The sequence below is a fragment of the Condylura cristata genome, unplaced genomic scaffold (assembly GCF_000260355.1).
Source record: "Condylura cristata isolate star-nosed mole 26May11 unplaced genomic scaffold, ConCri1.0 scaffold00008, whole genome shotgun sequence".
NCBI classification, from domain to species: domain Eukaryota; kingdom Metazoa; phylum Chordata; class Mammalia; order Eulipotyphla; family Talpidae; genus Condylura; species Condylura cristata.
Genome location: NW_004567109.1, coordinates 10015171 through 10034353, shown reverse-complemented (window position 1 = coordinate 10034353; position 19183 = coordinate 10015171). Strand labels below are relative to the sequence as shown.

General features: G+C 56.4%; 1 protein-coding gene across 2 annotated transcripts in view; it reads right to left on the bottom strand.

Annotated features, from left to right (window-relative positions):
* EPHB2 (EPH receptor B2) overlaps positions 1-15702 on the bottom strand; it is a 106395-nt gene extending 90693 nt beyond the window's left edge. Inside the window, exons 1-2 of one of the 2 annotated variants that reach the window (XM_012722660.1) lie at positions 15643-15702; positions 12162-12846 (exon numbers count right to left, since the gene is read on the bottom strand). In XM_012722660.1, the coding sequence (XP_012578114.1) occupies positions 12162-12846; positions 15643-15699 (742 nt within the window). In that variant the 5' untranslated portion in view covers positions 15700-15702. The remainder of the gene's footprint in view (positions 1-12161; positions 12847-15642) is intronic. The other variant, XM_012722661.1, reaches the window with a different exon arrangement.
* Between the last annotated feature and the right edge of the window lie 3481 nt (positions 15703-19183).

The window sequence follows — 19183 nt, the reverse complement described above, 5'->3', positions numbered from 1 at the left end:
CTGTGAATGATAAGCAGATTGCGTGGAGGAGTTTCCAGCCGTCAGCGGAGCTGGGCGTACCTCGTTGCCAAACGGGTCCCATGTGCTTTAAGAACAGGTCGGAATTGCTGTCTTTGGTTTATGAAAGAGACATGAAGAGGACCTCAAAGGGAGTCTCTGAGACAGAAAATCAATGCCCCTAACATCCTGGCCCCCAGGAAGTGTGTGAGTGTGTGCATCACAGACACACACACATGCACTAGTTAATCCAGTGTGCCAGACACACAAACTCACAAATTCCAAGTACATGCACTCTGGCTTAATACAATATATGCAGGTATGCGTGATACACTCTGGTGTGTGCAGACGGACACACACCGGCTCCATCTAGACACACACAGGGACCCACACCAGTGAGGATGGTTAGGCTGCACGCGTGTTCCTACATGCGTGGTTGGACGGCCCCAGCACACGTGTGCGTGCTCTCCCACACATGTGGGGCAGGCCAGGCGGATGCAGGAGCTCCCAAATACAAGGGCAGAAGTGACCTGCGGTGAGCCTCTGGGCAGCCTGCACGGACAGGGGCATGCGAACACCCCACCCTGAAATACAAGCACATGCTTTTATGCCCAGCCACACAGGGAGGCTGGGCCAGTGTGCAGAGTTGTGCACCTGCAGACACACACACACACACACACTCACACACACTCCTAGCAGGCCCAGCACATCCTGCCGGGGAGCGCTGCACTGACCCAGCACATGCATGCACACGCAGCCTCCCCGAGCCCACAGGGAGCTCCCACAGACAGACAGCTCTGACAGCAGGGTGTTGGGGGAGGGCAGCGGAGGCCCGGGTTGCCAGGGATACAGATGAGGGGATCCTGAAGCTGCACCACTGGACCAGGCGGCGGAAAAAGACTAGCGGCCACCCTCAGGACTTCAAAATGCTACTGATCGGATGCCTTTAAGAGAGGAATCTTGAAGCAGGTTTCCCAGAAGGGCCCAGGACACCACGAGGTGTCCAGAAATTGCTGGGGACACCGGAGCAGAGAGGGGAAAGAGCGTTGGCTGGTCCCAAGCTCCGCCCAGCCTTCTTCTCACACTCTGCTGCACAGCAGGGGGTATGGGCCTTCCTTGCTAGGTGGCCTGAAGCACATCCACTGCTCTCCCTGAATCTCAGCTTCTGCATCTGCTAAAGAGGATGGTAACAAACCTGGACATTTAGATAGTAAGTTCCTGGCTCCAATTAGCTGACCACATGAGCTGGGCGTTGTGCCTAACACATTACTTTTGTTATCGCATTAAGTCCTTACAACTTTCCCTGTATCACGCCACTTACAATTATACCCATTTTACAGATAAGGGGACCAAGACTCGGGAAGTGAGTCACTTGTCAGGGATCACATAGGCAGTGCATGTCGGAGTCAGTATTTGAGTCTTGGAGGCTGGCTCTTACCTACTTTGCTCAGCCTTGCTGCTCCTGGGTGTCTGGGGTGTGGCAGGCAGCCTGGGGTCATTATCCTATGCTGCAGCTGGTAAAAGCCTCTGACTGCTCTCTCCAGGGGCATGTGAGCACCAGGGAGAACAGAATCAGTGGCTGGCAGTGCCCTGAGAGTCATTTCACAGATCGTGACACTGGGATCCCAGGGTGGGGGGAGGGAGTATTTTGACAAGAGTCCAGGGCAAAGGACGGGGAGTCTGATTTTGGACCCAGGCCCTCCTGGGCTGCTCAATAAAAGCACCCAGTCTGGGTAAAACAGTGACGTCCCACAGGCATTCATCGGGCACCTGCTGTGTGCCAGGCTCGCCTATAACAGAGCGGCTGCCAGACACAGTGGCCGGGCCCTTCTCCCCCGAGACACATGCCCAGGTCCTGCCCTTCAGGCGCTCCGCCAGGGCATGGGTTGGTGCCTACAGAACAGCCCTCCCCATCCTTTGCCTATCTTTAGAGCTCCCTTAACTCCGCTGTGCCTCCCCCGAATTCTGTTAGTCAGGAACTGCCAGCCCCTATCAACAAGGAGGAAACAGAGGCTCGGGAAAAGGGCCTGCAGAGGCAGCCGGGCTGGTCTGAGCTGGTCAGAAGGAGGCTGGGTGCGAGGGTGTTTCCTCTCCCTCCTCCAGCTGTGTCTGCACACATCTGGACACCCTGCGGGCCCAACAGGCTCCTGCTGAAGACATGGGTCCCCCAGTAGGCTCTGGTTTAGGACCACGGAGTAGGGCGTCCAGACGCAGAGAGGTTCAAGGCAGAGAGGTGAGTGGGGGCTGCGGTCACAGTTGTTACTTAGCAACACGAGTTCAGGCTAACAGGCTAAAGATCTCCCTAATGCCCCAGTTCCAAGGATTTGAGATCTTAGCAGAAATGCTGAGTGTCCAGAGGAGGGCCCTCCACTGGTGCCTAGATTACCTGCCTGCGCCACGGGCACACCTGCTGGAGGCGCGTCAGGCCCTCAGGGGCTCGTCAGAGGGGCGGGAAGAAGCCCAACCTTTCCAAGGCCTTGGCCTGTACCAGCCTCACAGCAGGGCTGGGAGGGGACCACGCCTGGCACCAGGGCGATCGGGGCTCTGCCACAAATATTTACTGAGCATCTTCTCAGAGCTCAGCACTGCCCTGGAGGCTGGAACAGTGGTGACAAGACAGACAGACATGTCCACTCTCATGAAGTGCATCCCAGCTGGGGGCACAGGCAGCAAACCTGAGGCAAGTCAGGGGTGGTCAGGGAGGTGGAGAGAAGTGCAGCTGGAAGGGGGTGGATCGTGCCCCCTCATAAAAAATAGAGCGATGGGGACTCAGGTGAGAAGGTGAGAGAGCAATCAATGCGGTTATCTGAGCAAAGAACATTCTAGACAGAGAAACCAAGGCAACTGCCGTGTGGAGGGAAGGAGGAGACGGCAGGTTGGTCAGAGAGCAAGGGAGAGTGAGCAAGCTGCAGGGCCCTGTGGGCGCTAAGATGAGGGTCCCCTAAGTTGCAGAAGGACCTCTGGCTGCGGGTGGAGAGCAGACCGTGGGGGCTGGGAGGAAGCAGAGTGGACAGTCCCGCAGGCGATTGCCATGTGAGTCAGAACTTCGGATAAGAAGCAAAGGCCGCGGGAAGCCCAGAGCACGCATGTGAAGCTATGGGCTTGAATGGAGGCACCCTAAAAGAGGGAGGGGGAAGGGAAGAGGAGGCCAGGGACTCAGCACCGGGCCCTCTGAGGTGGAGGGGGCATGAGCAGGAAGTGGCCACAGAGGCAGTGGGGACACCAGGGGACACCAGCAGACACAGTGGGCACCGACCTCATCAAACTCTGAGGCCTGGGAGCTGGCCACCAGTCCTCACGGTGGCCCCAACTTTGGCAGTTCACAGTGGCCACAGTGGCTGAAGGTTTTAGTGGCTGCAGCACGGAACAGAGGCCTGAGCTGAATGGACTCAAATGCTACCGCAGAACCGGGTCAGCGCCTGGGTGTCAGAAATCAAACCGACCCAGTGACCCAGTTCTAGTCCCGGCTCTGAGTCACCCACCAGCGAGACTTGGGCAGCTCAGTCTACCTCGCTGAGCCTCAAGTTCCTCATCTGACGACTGGGGCTAACACCCCCTTTATTTCCAAGGGTTGGAAAGAATCAAAGGAGGTAACAATTGTGGAAAATTGTACTGAAGATGAAGCCCGGTACCAATATTCCAGCGGGACGAGGACAGAGTGTGGATTCCCCTCCTGGCACTGCTGCCCAGCAGCAGCGGGAGTGAGCCATGCCGAGCCTCAGTCCTGGTCTATAAAACGAGAACAACACCCTAGCCAGCGCCCGGGGATTGGCGGATTCAGGCAGCATTAGACACTAAGCCTGGGCTTAAGGGTCAGCCAGTGCTGTCCATTCCCTCTGTGGGCTCATCTGTCCTGGAGTCCAATGGGAGGTGCAGGGGGCTGGGTCCCCGGACAGGACATTTTACTTCCAGAACCATGAAACTGGTGATCAGCACCTTCCTCCCACCCCCACACCCTCACTTTGGAGAGAGGAGAGACGAGGGGTGTGTGTGTGTGTGTGTGTGTGTGTGTGTGTGTGTGTGAGTGTGTGTGTTTGGGTGTAGTGAAATGGGAGCGAGGTGTGTTGTCGCCCTCCCTTGTGTTGGTTGGCTGGGTTATTACCACAACCAGGAAACAAATCCCGGGAGCCGGTGTTCTAGTCCCGGCTCTGTCCCCAAAGCGCACGCAAGGTGACACTGGGAAAATCGTGTCCTCTCTTGGCTCCGCTTTCCCTGGTCTCTAAAATGGCGATGATCACCGTCGCCTGGCGGCTCTCGTGTGTGTATCATTCAGATCCGAGTATGTCACAGGGAGAGACCGAGCGCTACACAAACGTGGCCTCTAATCTTTTCTGGAACCAGGCAGGGTAGAAGTAAATAAATACTGTACATATGTAAGACATTATAATTACAAATGGCATTTCTCCCCCAAGCTATGGAAAAAAACAAGCCAGCTTGGTAGAGTGTGAAGAATTTTCATTAGGGCTTCGGGCAGGCCTGAGTTCTGATCCCAGCTCTGTAGCTGACAAGGTGTGTGAACCTGGGCCAGTCACACGCCCTTCCTGCCCCACAGCCTGGTAGGCCTTGGGGTTGGTTTTAGGGGGCTATGTTAAGTTCTGCCAGTGGGGAGTTAATGACGTTAGCCCCCCACCTACCCACTCAAGGCAGTCAAGGGTGGAGGGGGGCTCCCCTGGCAGGTCTCCTACCTGCTGTGTGGCCTCGGGTAACTCCCTTTCCCTGTCTAGTCTACGTTTGTATCTGGAGGCTGGGGGTAGGGGGGGCATAGAGAGGCAGCGGGTTGGGGGTGGAGGACAAAGGGCCCCAGAGAGGGGGTGCCCCAGCAGGGTGGGGTGAGGCCCGTGGAGTCTGCCAGCTGCTGCAGAGCAATGAAAAGCTCTTAACCACACAGAATTGTTAACGGCTCCCAAATCCTGTTGTACCATAGGCTTAGAAAGGCTTAAACTGTTAAATGCATAAACTTCCTCAATAAACGGGCCACTCTTGCCAGATCTCAAAGCCCAGCCAGATGAAAAGGCAGTGGCTGGAGGGAGGGGAACTTCCCAGCTGTTTATGGTCCTGCTGGAGTGTTCTGGAAGCAGCCTGGGACCAAACCCGTCAGCCTGGTGGCTTCAGGCTGGTGGCCTGGGTTCAGATCCCCGCTCCTCCTCACTGAGTCACCGTGAACATGTGCTCACAGTGCCCAAGCCTCAGCTTCCGCTTCTGTGAAACAGCCATGCGAGAGTCCCGGCTAAGGAGCTGCCTGCCCACGAGGGCCTGGTGCACGTGAGCACCTGCTGAAAGCCTGGCCTGACACATCTGGGGAGCCCAAAAAACCAAAGGGGAGGCACAGGTGAGCACCCCCACCCGTGCGACCCCCCAGTGACGGGGACCCTGGGCTCAGTTTCCTAGTCTGATGGGGGGATTCAACAGGATGACTACAGGAAGGAAATGAGGGGAGCATTTACTAAGTGCCTTGGTGGGGGGGTGCACCACCTCCCTGTTGGGCCTGAGGTCCCCTCAACAAGAGGAGAGGCGGCCGGCCCATGGGGGCTGCCCCACCCCGAGCCTTTGCTCCTTTGGGGCCTGGCTCCGAACTGCCCAATATCTCTCGATTCAAGAGCAACGGGTCCTCCAAGGCCCAGTCACTGGCCTGCCCACCTCCGCCCCAAATCCTCTGGTCACCCCACTGGGGGGAGCCCTCTGAAGTCTCACAGGCCTATTCATGAGCTCCTCTGGCAGTCATGTGTCAAGTTCTTTCACTTCCACCATCTCAGGGTCCCTGGCGTCCGTCCTCTGCAGTGCATAAGCTGCCCCAGCAAGCTGGAGAAAGCCAGGTTCGTGCTCTGCTGCAGCTACTTACCGCTGTGTGCCGTTAGGCAACTTGCTGGCCCCCTCTGGACCTCAGCTCATCATTTGTAAAATGATGTTGACATCAGCTAGGATCATCCACAGAAGATTCAGAGAGACAAGGAAGCATAACACAGAAACTGGTGCTGCTGCCGTGCACCCAGCCGGAGCCCCCTGGGGCTCTCAGGACGCCCCAGCCTTGGCCCCACTCTCCCTTGACAATGTGGAACCGAAGCCCTGCCAGCCTGTCCACCCTTTCTCTTCCCTTGAGCGAGAACCCCTCTCCTCCACAACTCCCCTCTCCAGGACAGCTGCGCTTTGTCCGGGGGTCAGCAGGAGGTCAGGGTTATAAAAAGTCCATATCATTCCTGACCATCTTCCTTCTGGATTAATTCCTGCTCTCCGTTCCCCCCTATTCCCTAAAACCTGGGAAATGGCTCCTCCTCCAGGAAGCCTCCCTGGTTCTCCCCCATTTCTTCTAGGTGCCTAGGAGGGTGTCAGTCAAGAGGGTAAGCATCCTGATCAGCTGTGGGGATATGACTTGTCCAAGGAGCAAAAAGGTTGGAAGCTGGAGTGCAGAGATGCTGATGGCTGGATGGCCGGATGGCCAGACAGGTGGACTCATGGACAGCCAGATGGAGAATTGTAAACAAGAACAAATACGCTCAGGCCATCCAGTCCCCTTTCTCAAAGGCCGGCCTGTGTGATCTTAGCCCTGGCCTGAGCCTGGGAGTTCCTAGGGGTGTCTCCAACCTGCCCTTGAAGAGAACGGGCAGGGGGTGGTGGGGCGAGTGTCTGGCTGGGCCTCTCCTCCTACCCGGCATTCCAGCCTTCACACCCATTCCCCAGCCAGCACTGGTCTGCCAGCTGGCGGCTCTCTCCCTCCTCCCCCCCTCTGACTGCACCCCTACAGATATGCCAGACACATCTGGGCCACTGAGCCACATCTGGGCCACTGGGCCAACCTCGGAGGGAAGGGCTGGAGTTGAAAGCAGGGTGGGAAGGAGGCTGCCCTCTGAGGATCAAAGAGGACCCCTGGTCTCTGGTCCCCCCTACTCTGGTTGTGGGGAGGCACAGGATTCCGGGTAAAGCAAGAAATCCAGCCACAGGCGGATACCCCGTGCTGGTGAGTGCAACGGGCGCCCTGGCAGGCTGCTAGCAGGGAAGTAACAGCGCCCAGCTTTCTGGAGGGGAATTTGGCAATGCATGTCACAAACGCTAAAACAAGCACACCCTCGTGGACCACAATTCCACGCCTGGAAGCATGTTCTCTGTAAATACCAGCGTCGGTGCAAAAAGACAGAGGGACAATGAAGGTCACGGCTGCGTTTGTTTAAGACAGTGACGTCCTGCATGTTTAAGACAGTGACGTCCTGCCTGCAGTCGGTATGTCCATCAACGGGGGCTGGAGGGCAAATGGGGCCAGGTGGGCCGCGGGGTTCCTCACGAGTGATGGTGGGGGGTCTAACGTGACGTGGGGAAATACCCACCCCAGAGGAGGAATTCTAAAATTCTCCTGTGTTTTTAGCAGGAATCCATATTTTCTTTTTAAAAAAAATCAATATGTGTGAATATGCCTAGAAGGATTTACACAGGTTTGTTAACAGCCGTTATCTCTGGGTGATTTAATTTTCTCCTTGTTGGTTATCAGTCATTTCTAAAGAGTCTACAAATAACTGCATGGCTTTCGTGCTAAGGAAAAGTTATTTTGTCCTCAAAATAAAAAGTTCCTCAGGTAGGAAAAAAAAAAGTTCTCAGGCAAAAGACAACTTTTGTAGAAGTCCTTATTCTTATTTTTAGAATACTTTTCTAGGTATTTTCTCACTTACGCTGCACAGCAGTCCTTCTGTTTATTCTGCTGTACAGATGAGAACAAAGTCTGTGGCTTGCCCAAGGTGACACAGCCAGCAAAAAGCAGAATTAGGCTTCCAAACTGGGTCTCTGAGGCCAAGGTCAAGGAGAGGCCATGGCAGGAGCGGGGAGCAGGGCTGGGGGCTGCCTTGAAGGGCGGAGGACAGGGAGAGGCAAGGAGAAGAGGTCTAGCAGCTGGGAACTGGGAAGCCTGAGCTGGAGCCAGAGGATCAACATGTGCGTGCAACCCCCCCCCCGCCCCTCCCACCCCCACCCTGCCCGCTGGCTCGCAGCCCCTGTCCCTGTCCAAGTTAAATATTAAAAAACCCCATTACGCCCTGATAGTATCACAGCAATCACACTCCGTGTGGAACCGCCTCCGATCCACCGGAGATGCGGCCGGCTATTGGGGGAGAGGAGGAGAGGGCCCCTCGTGGCTGGGCTGGGGGGCTCCGGATAGGCAGGGCCCAGGCGGGAAGGGCAGACTAAGTGAAATTGAGCAACACAAACTTGGAGAAACCGAGGCAAGGGTGCATTCACATTCGAGCCCATAGACATCTGGAAAGAGTCAGGGAAATAGACTCGGGGGCTTGCGTGGGAACAACTACTTCGAGGAGTTCCAGGACCACCCTCCCGCCACCCCAGCAGCTGCGGGCTGCAAGCCCCAGTGGGGACTGTGACCCCGAGGGCTGTGACACGGACGGGGCGGGAGTACCCCACCCGGCAGCTAGCTGCATGCTCAGAGCGACAGCGGCACTCAGAAGCAGCGAAAAGGCGCGTGTTCAGGGACCGCCTCGCCCTAGCTGCGGCACCCAGGAGTTACATGGCACAAAGGTGCGTCACTGGCGGGGCTCCCGCCTCTCCCCCACCCATCTCTACCCCCTTCCACCCAGCCGGACTGAAAACGGGGGGCAACAAAGGCGTCCCTCCGGCTCACCTCTGCAGTCCCACACTGGCACTGTCTGGCCCATAGGAGGGTCCTCAACGTATGCTGGAGAATGCTGGGTGGGCTTCCCCTGGCCAGCCCTTGCCACCCCCGGGCACCCCCATACATGGGCACCAGAGGAAGTTGGTCGGACTGAGTCACTTTCGCCACAATTTTGTGACCCGCTCTGTGCCCATCACTCACCCACCCCTGGGGTGCCTGCCACCCCCACGAGGACTCACCCACGCCCCGTCTTTATTCAGCTGCCTTCTCCTACTGCTATTAAGGAAGCAGTGGGTTTTCCCTTTATCAAATGCCCGTTTCCACATTATTCCTTGCAAATAGAATCCAGAGGTTCTGTTGCGGCCTCTCCAACCTCAGACAGAGAGCTCCCTGGGCAGGTGGTGGGGCCTGGGGGCAGCAAGTCACCCTGAGCCTGGCTTGATCTGGCCAGGGATGTGTTAGAACACCGTGTGTCCAAGCTGATGATCCCGTGGCTTGTGGTCCAGCTCAGAGTCACAAAACCAGAGCCTGGGGAGACTGGTGCCCGCCCAGTAATCTGCATTTGAACACACCTCCGGTGCAGGCTGAGTCCTTGAGGTGGAGAAACCACTCCGATGGGAGCTGGCACCCCATTCCTGCACGTCCTGGGCTGGTGCTGGAGCAGCCCCGCATCTGGCGGCTGCGGCCCAGGCCACAGCAGCAGCTGGTGTCCTTCTGGCTCCCTGAGCTCATTAATCACACCCTGACGGGCGTGCACTCACACCCAGGGGTTGGCTGGATGGGGCAGGGACTCGCGAGGGGAGGCTGGGGACATGGGTTATAGAAGAAGAAAGCAGGAGGGAGCCAGGGCTGGCCACACCCTGCCCCAGCGTAACCCCAACACCCACTACTTGCAAGGTCAAGTTTGAGCTTGGGGAACCTGCCTGCCAGTGATCGGCAACCTCAAGATGCCCCAGTGACCCCACCTCCTGGCAGTCCACCCCATGTAGCTGCCTCCTCTAGAGCATGGGCCAAATTTAAATGCATTTAGTGAGAGGATATGGCAGCAGTGGTGAGATGTCACTCTGAGAGGGGATTATAGTCTGGGTGGTTCTGTCTTGGGGGCCCTCTTGCCCACTCTCAACTCCCTTGCCTTGGGGGAAACCACTGCACCTGTGGTGAAAACTGAGACCTGGAAACAACACTGTGGTGAGTGCAAGTGGCAGCAGGGGCCACCCCAGTGGGACCTGCAGAGGCGACTGAAGCAACAGCCTGGCAGCAACCAAGAGAGACAGACACCGAGCCAGAGACACTGAGCCACATCGGGGCTCCATAGACAGAAACTGTGAGATAATAAATGTCTGTTGTGGGACACTGCTCAATTTGGGGGTACCTATCGTGTAGCAACAGCAAGGGGCATCCCTCCTTGAGCCCTAGGCGATGGCCATCCCAGTTAACAGGTCCCGCTAATAGGGGGCTCAGGCCCCCAGGTCTTCATTCACGCAGACCCGCCCTGCAGAAGCCCTGGGCCACAGCGTCAACAGTCCGCTCCCAAGACAGCCCTGTGCTGCCTCCTCTGTGAAGCTCCCCACTTTCCGCAACCTCTGCAGCCTCAGCGGTTCCTATGAATGCAAGTCTGACACATCCCAGCCTCGTCACTCACAGCCCGTCTCCTCCACTGGACTGTTCCGAGAGGGCCGGACCGCTGCTGGTCCTTCTCTCTTACCTGAGGCTCCGCCCAGGGCTGACACTGGTGCCCGGTCCCCAGACCCCCGCCCCTGGCCCACCTGCAGTGTCCCCGTGCAGCACGTTTCACCGAAGAACAGAAAACCAGATTTGTGATCTTCCCGGAGAAACCGGACCTTGCTCCCAACTTCCCAAAACCTCTTGAGGATCATCTTCTCCCCGCTAGCTGGAACCCTGTTTTCCTGCCTCCTCTTCTACTCTTCCGTTCCAACTTGTCTTCCTATCTCACCGGATACATTGTCAGGTACCTCTGGATTTGTCACTTGTTATTGTCAGGTACCTTTTCCCCATCAGTGTGGGTGCGCCGTGCAGGCAGCTGCTCTCTCGAGATCCCTCAACAGCTTACCCACAGGCCAACGCTCCCATCTTGCACCCTCCATATTTCCTGGGAACTTTCTCTCAGAACATGGAAGGGGGAGGCACAGGCATTGAATAAAGGTAATAATCATTTCAACCATCCCTCTCCCCAGGCAAAACTTTCACCAGCTCCACTCAGGGGCCCGGGAATAGGGTCCAAGCACTTCACGGGCACATGAAGCACCCCGGGATCTGACTCCAGGGGGGAAATGCAAGGGACACAAGTAGATTCAACCCTTCTGTGCCATTGCCATGCCCACTCCAGGCGGGGCTTTGTATCTGTCATCGTGTGAACTAACACTTATTAAGCTCTTACTATATACTAGAAACCATCCTAAGTGCTTAATAGGTCTTCAATTCTTGAACCCTTACCACCCCCTCATGAAGATGGTGACGTATTATGCCCAGGACAGATAGCTATCAGCTGGCAGGGCTGGGACTGGCACCCAAATCTATCTTCAAAGCTTTCTTTCTACCACAAAGTACCTCTTGGAAATGTCCTAAGTTCTAAGATCGCAAACTACCTTTGTGATTCTTTGCCATAATCAACCACCTGTATTATTGTCTACTTAACGGTTTTCCTCACATTAACTTCAGTGGTAGGTGCTTCAGAAGGTTTAAGATCACCCTATCTGAGACTGGCTTCTTCACGTACTCTCAGGGCCAGCTCTCTGAGCCTCGATTTCTTGACATCAAAGAACGTTTGCTCATCGTCAGCCACAGCAAGTACTCAGCACACAGTAAAAGCGGGGTCCAGGAGCCCACCCCCAGTGAGACTGCACAGTGCCTTCTCTTGGTATTGGCAGTAGTCACGGGCCTGCTTCCACCTCCGAAAGGTGCAGGGGACTCTGCTTTCACCTTGAAACGTGCACCCAGTGTGGACCATCCAGAGCCAGGGTAAGCCTGCCACTCTCCCTCCTTCCTCCTGATGATCACAACATCCAAGACCGTGACTCCTCCATCCACTTGGCTCCCAGAGGCAGGACCCCAAGCTAACCCATAATGGACATGTACGCTGAGAAATAAACTTGACTGTTTTGTCACTTCAGCAAAGCCTGGCCTCTACTGACCGATACAGGAAAATCTCAAAAATGTTGACTTACGGCATTGACTACGAGCTATGTATTTTCTGAAAAAGGAAACCACATCTCTTTGGTAAATGAGACACAAAGCACCACTTCCCACCACCATTAGCCTTGTAGGAATTAAAGCAAGAAATGCTTGACCTCTTATTACAGAAATCATTTCGTACGTCCCTTGTAGCACACAGACGCTCCGTCATCCAAGAAGTGCCATTCACATGCCTCCCTCCACGAAGGCAAACGGTATCTGAATTTGGAAACCCTGGCCATCGAGCGCCTCGCGGCCAACTCCCGGCCGCTGCCCTGGCCAGCAGGGCTCCCAGCTGCCAGACCCACATCTGCAGCCTCCACGAACGTCGTGCACTTGCCAGGGCACCGCCCTGCTCAGCCCTTACCTCGGCAGACGGTGCCATTCTCCACGGCCTCGAAACCGGCTTTGCACATGCAGCGCCCGATGGGCACCAGCCACTCGCCGTCCCCGTTGCAGTAGAGCTTGATGGGCACGTCCACCTCCTCAGCGTTGGCGATGCAGCTGCCCCGGGCGGCCACCAGCGACGTGCTCTCGGCCCCCGACAGTGTCTCCTGGAAGACGGCGCCATTCTGGATGACGCGGGGGCACTTGCGGTAGAAGACACGCACAGCGATGAGGGACATGCAGCCACCGTAGTCCTGGAAGGCCAGGTAGAAGCCGTTGCGGGACACCGGCCCGAAGCTCCGCACCTCGGTGTTGATCTTCATGACCCGACCGCCCAGGTCCACCTGGGAGAAGCTCTCGTCGGCCGCGATGGTGTCCACCTTCACCCACGGGTTCTCCATCCAGTTGGGGAAGGTCTTGGTGGCCGAGTCGAAGTCGTTCTCATAGTAATAGAGGTTGAAGGTCTCCTTGCAGGAGCCTGGCACGCTGGGGATGCTGCTGCAGTCCCGCACGGAGAACTTCATCTCCACGTGGATGCGGTGTGCACCACGGCGCCGGATGAACTTGGTCCGCAGCCAGTTGTTCTGGCTGGACTCAAACACATTGCACACCTGGTACGTGCGGATCGTGTTCATGTTCTCGTCGTAGCCACTCACCTCTTCCCACTGCGGGTGAAAGGCTAGTCAGGTGGGGGAGCAGGGCTCAGCCGCTGCAGAGTCCCAAGAGGGGAGACACGAGCCCCGCCTGAGGGGTACATGGAACTCTGAGTGAGCTGAGTGAGCATTGTGGGCCTCCTAGTCTAAAGGGGGGTACCCATTCTACTTTGGGGTCTTCCAGCCTGGTAATGGAGGCCTGATCCCGACTACATGAAAACTCCCCAGCAGCACTGATCCCGAGGAATTCCCCAGTCGACGAGGGAGACACACCAGTCTGAAGGGGGTGTGGGGGATTGCCCGGGGGGCTCTGCCCCAAAAGTTCCCCCCCGGAAGAGAAGTGGGAAGAGACTCCCTGAGGGAACCCCAGATGCCAAAAGCAGTCGGAGTTGGGGAGCCTGAGGTGAGACAGAACACGGCCCCCTGGGAACTCCCTCCCTGGCCAGGGAGACACAGTCCTTGCCCTCAAGGATCCCAGGCAGAGCAGCAGAGCGGTCCTCACCCCTGTGGTGGAAGACAGGCCCTGCTCCCCAAGAGCAGCTCTGCTCTGGGCTTTCAGTGGCTAAGAGGGTACCTGGAGACTCCCTACCCTACTCAGGCAGGTGCTTCAGCACTGGGACACACCAGGCTGGGAACTCCCGCGCCTCCCTGCTGGAGGGCCTCGGGTGGGCCTCGGGAAGCTGGGGATGGGAGGCCCAGGGCCCTTGATCTGTCCGCACAGGCAGAGCTCGGCCGAGCTGCCAGCCTTTGCTCATAGCCCTCCTCCAGCACCGTCTCGCCTTCTCGGCCCACCCTTCTGGAACCTCTGCAGCAGGCTGTCCCTCTGGCCGCTGGTATCTGCATTCAGCAAATCTCTCCTGGGCCCTTGGGAACAGCCTGCCTGGGCAGGTAGTGCTGGGTACTCTCGGGCCCCTTGGTCTGCTCTGCAGTGTGGGACTAAGAACTTGCTCTAAGAACTTGTCCTGTGTCACCAGTGGTCCACCCAGCCTACATGCACAAAGGAGGTAGATCCCAAACCAGCACTGAGCAGAGCATCCCGGCCGCGCACCCACCCACCCACACTGGGCCGGGGGCGGGAGCTGGAAAAGGGCCTTGTTTCTCTGTTGTATCATCACACGGTGCTGTGGTAACCCCATCCACAGGGGAGGGAGGCCACTGGATCCAGGACGAGCCTGTGCTCCCTGCAAACAGAGGACCCCACGGTGCCTCGGGAGTCCTGGGGTCTAGTCCCCACTCTGCTAACTTGATGTGTGGCCTTGGGCAAGTCACTTCCCCTCACTGGGCCTTTTCTCCCCAGAGAGACTGGAGTGGAGGCAGGTGTTGGCGTAAGTGTCCCCTTCCAGTAGCTACTCTTTGTCCTTAAGCATCCACCAGATTTGCTAGGCCAGGTCTTCGCAGGGTGGAGCACTGACTGCTGGCCTATGAGGGGGGCTGATGCTATGACGGGTGAGTTTGTGGGCAGGTTGAGCAGGGGCCTGTGGGCCTCTACTCCAGTGGCGGCTCTGACGCTCCCTACATTGCATTTAATTTTTTTTTTTTGGGTGGCACCATGTGACAAAGTCAGCCCCTTGTTACAACCACTGCTCTTCTTCAGAACTTAATTAGAGCACTTAATTAGAGCACTCTGCCTTTCTCCCCTCTCTCTAATTAACATGCGGAGGCCCTGCAGCCTAAACACCCCAAATAATTGCGTCCGGGGGCCCTGCAGCCCAGCCTGGCCTCATTACTGGAAGGGTGGGGCTGTGGGCCCAGCCGCCTTCGCAGATGGAAAATTGGTGACAAGAAAGAGCCACAGAAAGAGGCCTGACCCTGGGGCCCTGCCTATTGAGAGCACCGGCCTGGGGGAGGGAGGGGTACAGCTCCCCGGGGCAGCAGCTGAGTCCCAGGAGAAGCTGGGGGGAGGGGGGAGTGAGGAGGGGAGCCTCAGAGCCCAGAACTATCCTAGAGGCCAGGGGGATGAGGAGTGAATGATACTAAAACTGATGATGACAACGCCGATGAAGGCGGTGACAGTCATTACAGCCACTTGTTACTGGGACCCGATTTTATGCCTGGCAAGGTGCTGGACACTTTGTGGGAGAACACCACAAGTGTCCTATCTTATCACCATTTTACAGATGAGGAAACTAAAGCTCAGACAAGTTAATCAACTGGCCCCAAATCACACTCTGAATGGCCAAATGAGACAGGATTTCGGGAACCTCTAACCCCATAGCCTGCCTGAAAGCAGCATCTGGCTGCTGTGGAGACAAAGAGGAAATCTCAAGTTGTGCTCATTTTGCTCTCAGGGAGTATGAAACTGACATGGGCGCAGGTCACTGGGCCCAAGGAAGTGTGGTCATAAAGCTCAGGAGGGAAACCCATAACGGGGTGCCAGAGGAGCAGAGCACAGCCCCAGAGACAAACCCGCGTCCCATCACTTGCTGCCGGTGGCTCCCTGGCTCCCTCCTTTTCCTCACCTATAAAATGGAGGTGATTCCTCCCGCTAGAATTGGAGATGTTAGGTGTAAAGATTCTTGTTAGGACATGTGGCACACCCTGGGTGCTTAGTAGATGCCGGTTTTCCCTCATCTGTAAAATGGGGTACCACTGCTCAGCCTTGCCCTCAGGATCCCATGTGATAAGAATCACGGCATGCAGCGCGTTGTCATGGTAACCTGGCTCCATCCACCGAAGGACCAGGAGGGTGGAAGATGACAGGCTCGGCCTGAAGGAGGGAAAACTACTGGGATGTGAGGGGCACCCAGAGCTCCCAGCAGAACTGGCCATATCCTGAGGCACAGGCAGGGTTGGGGACCACTGACTCACCCCTGATGGTGGATGCACAATCCAGCCCAGCTCTGCCGTGGCCGTGGTGGAGTCCATCAGTGTTTCTGTGGGGAACACAAAGAGTCAATGTACGCCTGTCTGCAGAGCGCTGTCACTCACCCCGAGGCCCCCCCCACTGGGGGGAGGGGCTCTTCTGTATCCAGTCCCACTCACCTCCACTGCACCGATCTCGTGTCCATAATCCTACCAGATGCACCGATCACGTGTCCATAATCCTACCAGATCCCCGTTAGGATCCACCCCCCCTTCCATAACCCCACCCACTCCCCTCCTCCAGCCAATCAGCTGGTACAATTTCTCTAGATTCTTCCCCTGAAGGGCCAACTCCAGCCCTTCCACTCATGGTCATGCCCCACCCTTCCAGCCACTCATGTCCCACCAACCCCCTTCCCTCCTTAAAGATTCAGAAGAGCTTTAACCTGGAGTGTCTTGCATGAACTTCAAAATCTATGACGAAGTCTTGAAATTGTGTCAAACTGGGGTGTCTGTTCATTTTTTAACTTGCACCAAATTCTTTAAAAATGGGCATGGGGATCTTACAGGGCTTGGTCCCAGGTGAGCCCCATCCTTAGCCCACATCTTAGCGGTCTAGCCCACACTTCTAGTCAAGAATATTCTCCCTATTCTCCAGGAATCTGGAGTCTCTCGTTATGTCCCCATGTCTGGGCCCCTTCCCTAGGGCTGCAAATCTGCCCCTCTAAGGCCCTAGGGGGGAAGGGTGCTGCAGGTGAGCACTGCGGCCCAGGGGGTCTCAGAACATGCAGATGAGTTTCTGAACCACCCAGGGCCACAGCTGCCTCCCCTCATGCCAGCAGCTGGAAGGAGCCACACAGCTTGCGACAGGAGCCGGGGAGCTACCTTCACCCCCAGATCAGGCTCAGGACCCCTCCCTCCTCTCTACCCTATCTCTGACCCAGGGGCTTCAAAAATACTTTCTAAACTGAATTGCAAAGTATTGGACAGATTGAAAAGGGCCTGTTTGAAGCATTCATTCAACAAATATACCTGATGCTGTTATATACCAGGTACTGTGTAGGCATGTACCCCAAAGTAGACAATGATGAACAGCAAAACCCTACTACAGAGCAATTCAGTCTGATAGCGGAGATGCGTATGAATACAAATAGTCATGAGAGAGTAGGCAGGGAGATCTAGAAGGTCACAGCAGACCCCCTAGCTCAGTGAGAGTGAGTGAGGTGCGCTTGCTGCTGTGCTTCCATTTTGTGCCCAGGGCAGACATCACCAATCAATCCCTGTACTTTGTGGCTGTACCACGCTTCTGGTCACACTAGTCTAGGAAACCAACTCCCACCTTTGGAGGTGCTATCTCGGGTCCAGCCCAGACACCTCATTCTACAGAGAGAACATCTGAGGCACAGACTGAGGGAAGGACTTCCTGAAGATCACAGGGGAGGTGGTGGGAAAATGGGGTTGCACAGCTCTGCCTCCTACCCTATAGCTTCTAGACTTAGTTTGAATACCTGGGCCGGATGAAGTAGGGGGATGAGGGTGGGGGCAGGTGTCCAGTTTTCTTTCCTCGTCTGTCCAGGTCACAGTGCAGGTTGAAATGGGAGGCAACTAGGAATTGAACTAGGGCAGGGAGCAGGGTAGGTGGAGGAGGAGGGCAGAGAGTGGGAGGAAGCATTTGGCCAGCAGTGACCTGTGGCTTGTGTTTGCGGTCACTGTGTCCCTTTGCTCAGGGACTAGGGAGGGGTGCCAGGGACGTGGAGCCCAGTGCCAAGGGCATCTTTTTGATGGCAAATTGGAGGGAAGTTCTATTGTGCTGCTTTGGAGCTGAAAAAAGGGTTTCTTTTCACACTCCGAATGCTACAGATTTTTCTTCCTGGAGAGAACAAGGGCTGAACTTTTAACCTGTTTTCTCTCATCGGCCTCAGCCAGAGACGCGCCAAGCCGGGCTCTCTGCCTGGGCCCGGGGAACAGCTGCCGGGAGCCGTGTTGAACAAGGGAGAGGAGAGACTCTACTTGGGACAAGAAGGGAGTCGGGTGGGGGAAGCCAGCCCGCCAAGCAGGTGGCCCCACCCCTTGGCTGAATTCCTGGGCTGACCCAGAGGCCAAGCACTAGAGGATTCCACAGCCCAGAGGAGGGACTAGAAACTGACATCCCTGTTGTACTGGGGGAAAACGCAGGTCCAGAGAGGGCAAAGCACTTGCCAAAAGGCACATACTGAAAGCTGGTGCTCAAACTCTGGGCCCCTGAGCAGCTCAGGCTGGGGCGGGGCGGCTGTGGGGGCCTGCCTCTGCCTTCACATCTGGAGCAAGCGAGGCGAGGCTTTCAGAAGGACTGGAAGTCAATGGGCTGACAGGTTCACAGACAGGAAGGGCTAAGAGGGAGTGTAAAATGTGCAGCGTCCCCCCAGGGAAGGGTGCAGAGGGCAGCAGCTGGTCTCCCTCCTGGAAGCCTCACTGAAGGCTGCTTCCCTCTGGGCAGTGGCAGGAGGGAGCATCTGGGCTTGCAATGTGCCTTCCACTTTTGCTTTGCACGTTTGACTTCCCTCCTATCTCTGCAAAAGGCAAGTAAGCAGAGCAGGGGGTTTGCGTTGCGATTTTTCTAAGCCTCAGTTTCCTCACCTGGAAAATGGTCCAAATGTAGAAATGGTTCAAGAGGCTCCAGCTTAGGTTGCTGGGCTCCCCCACCCCCAGACATCTGACACATGTTAGCCTCTCACTCAGTGGCCTCTGGGGAGCCCTAACCTAGCTGTCTGGTGCTGCTTTCCTGGGGTGCCTCAAGTACCCTCTTGTTCCTCTTCACCAAACGCAATGTCAAACTCAGTCCCCAAGAACGCTGGAGTTAGTAATTCTTGCCTCAGGGACCCGGGGTGGGCTCAGGAAGCAGAACCCAGGTCCACTTCATCCTTCTCCCCAGAACACCCCAGAACTCTACAAAAGAAGAGAACTCAAGTCCGCTGAGACAGAGGCTCTGTCCATGAGGAGCCAGAGACCCTCGTAGGTATCCTCACCATAATCAAGAGAGAGCTGAGAGTGTCCCATTTCACAGAGGAGAAAACCGAGGCTTCCAAAGGCCAGGGCTTGCCCAAGGTCACACATTCACAAGCTGCGCTCCAGATACCCTCCCTCACTCCCAGTCCTCTGACCGCCTTCTTCTCCGCACCTGCTTTTCCTGCCCTAATTCCTCTCCTCAGTGGAACTGTGGCTCAGCTCACCTCTTAGCAGCCCTCCTGAGTGCACACACCCCACAGCTCGGCAGCTGCAGGTGTGGCACACGCACGTGCCCTGAGTAGGCCCGCCCATCTGCCATCCTCTTCCAAGGAGCTGTCGTGCCCTGAGGGTAAGGGCAAGTTCTTCTGGGGCCCTGAAGTTCCAGCACAGAGCTTGGCACAGAACTACTGGTCTTCGGCTAAACTGTGGGACTTCAGCAGATGCTCGAGTTCTGTTCCTCCAGGGCCACTATAGGATTCAGCCATTTCCACATACAACCGATGCTAGCATTTAGCATCTTTTTCTTCTCATTGACTGCTTTTGTTCTTAAGTACAGTTTAAA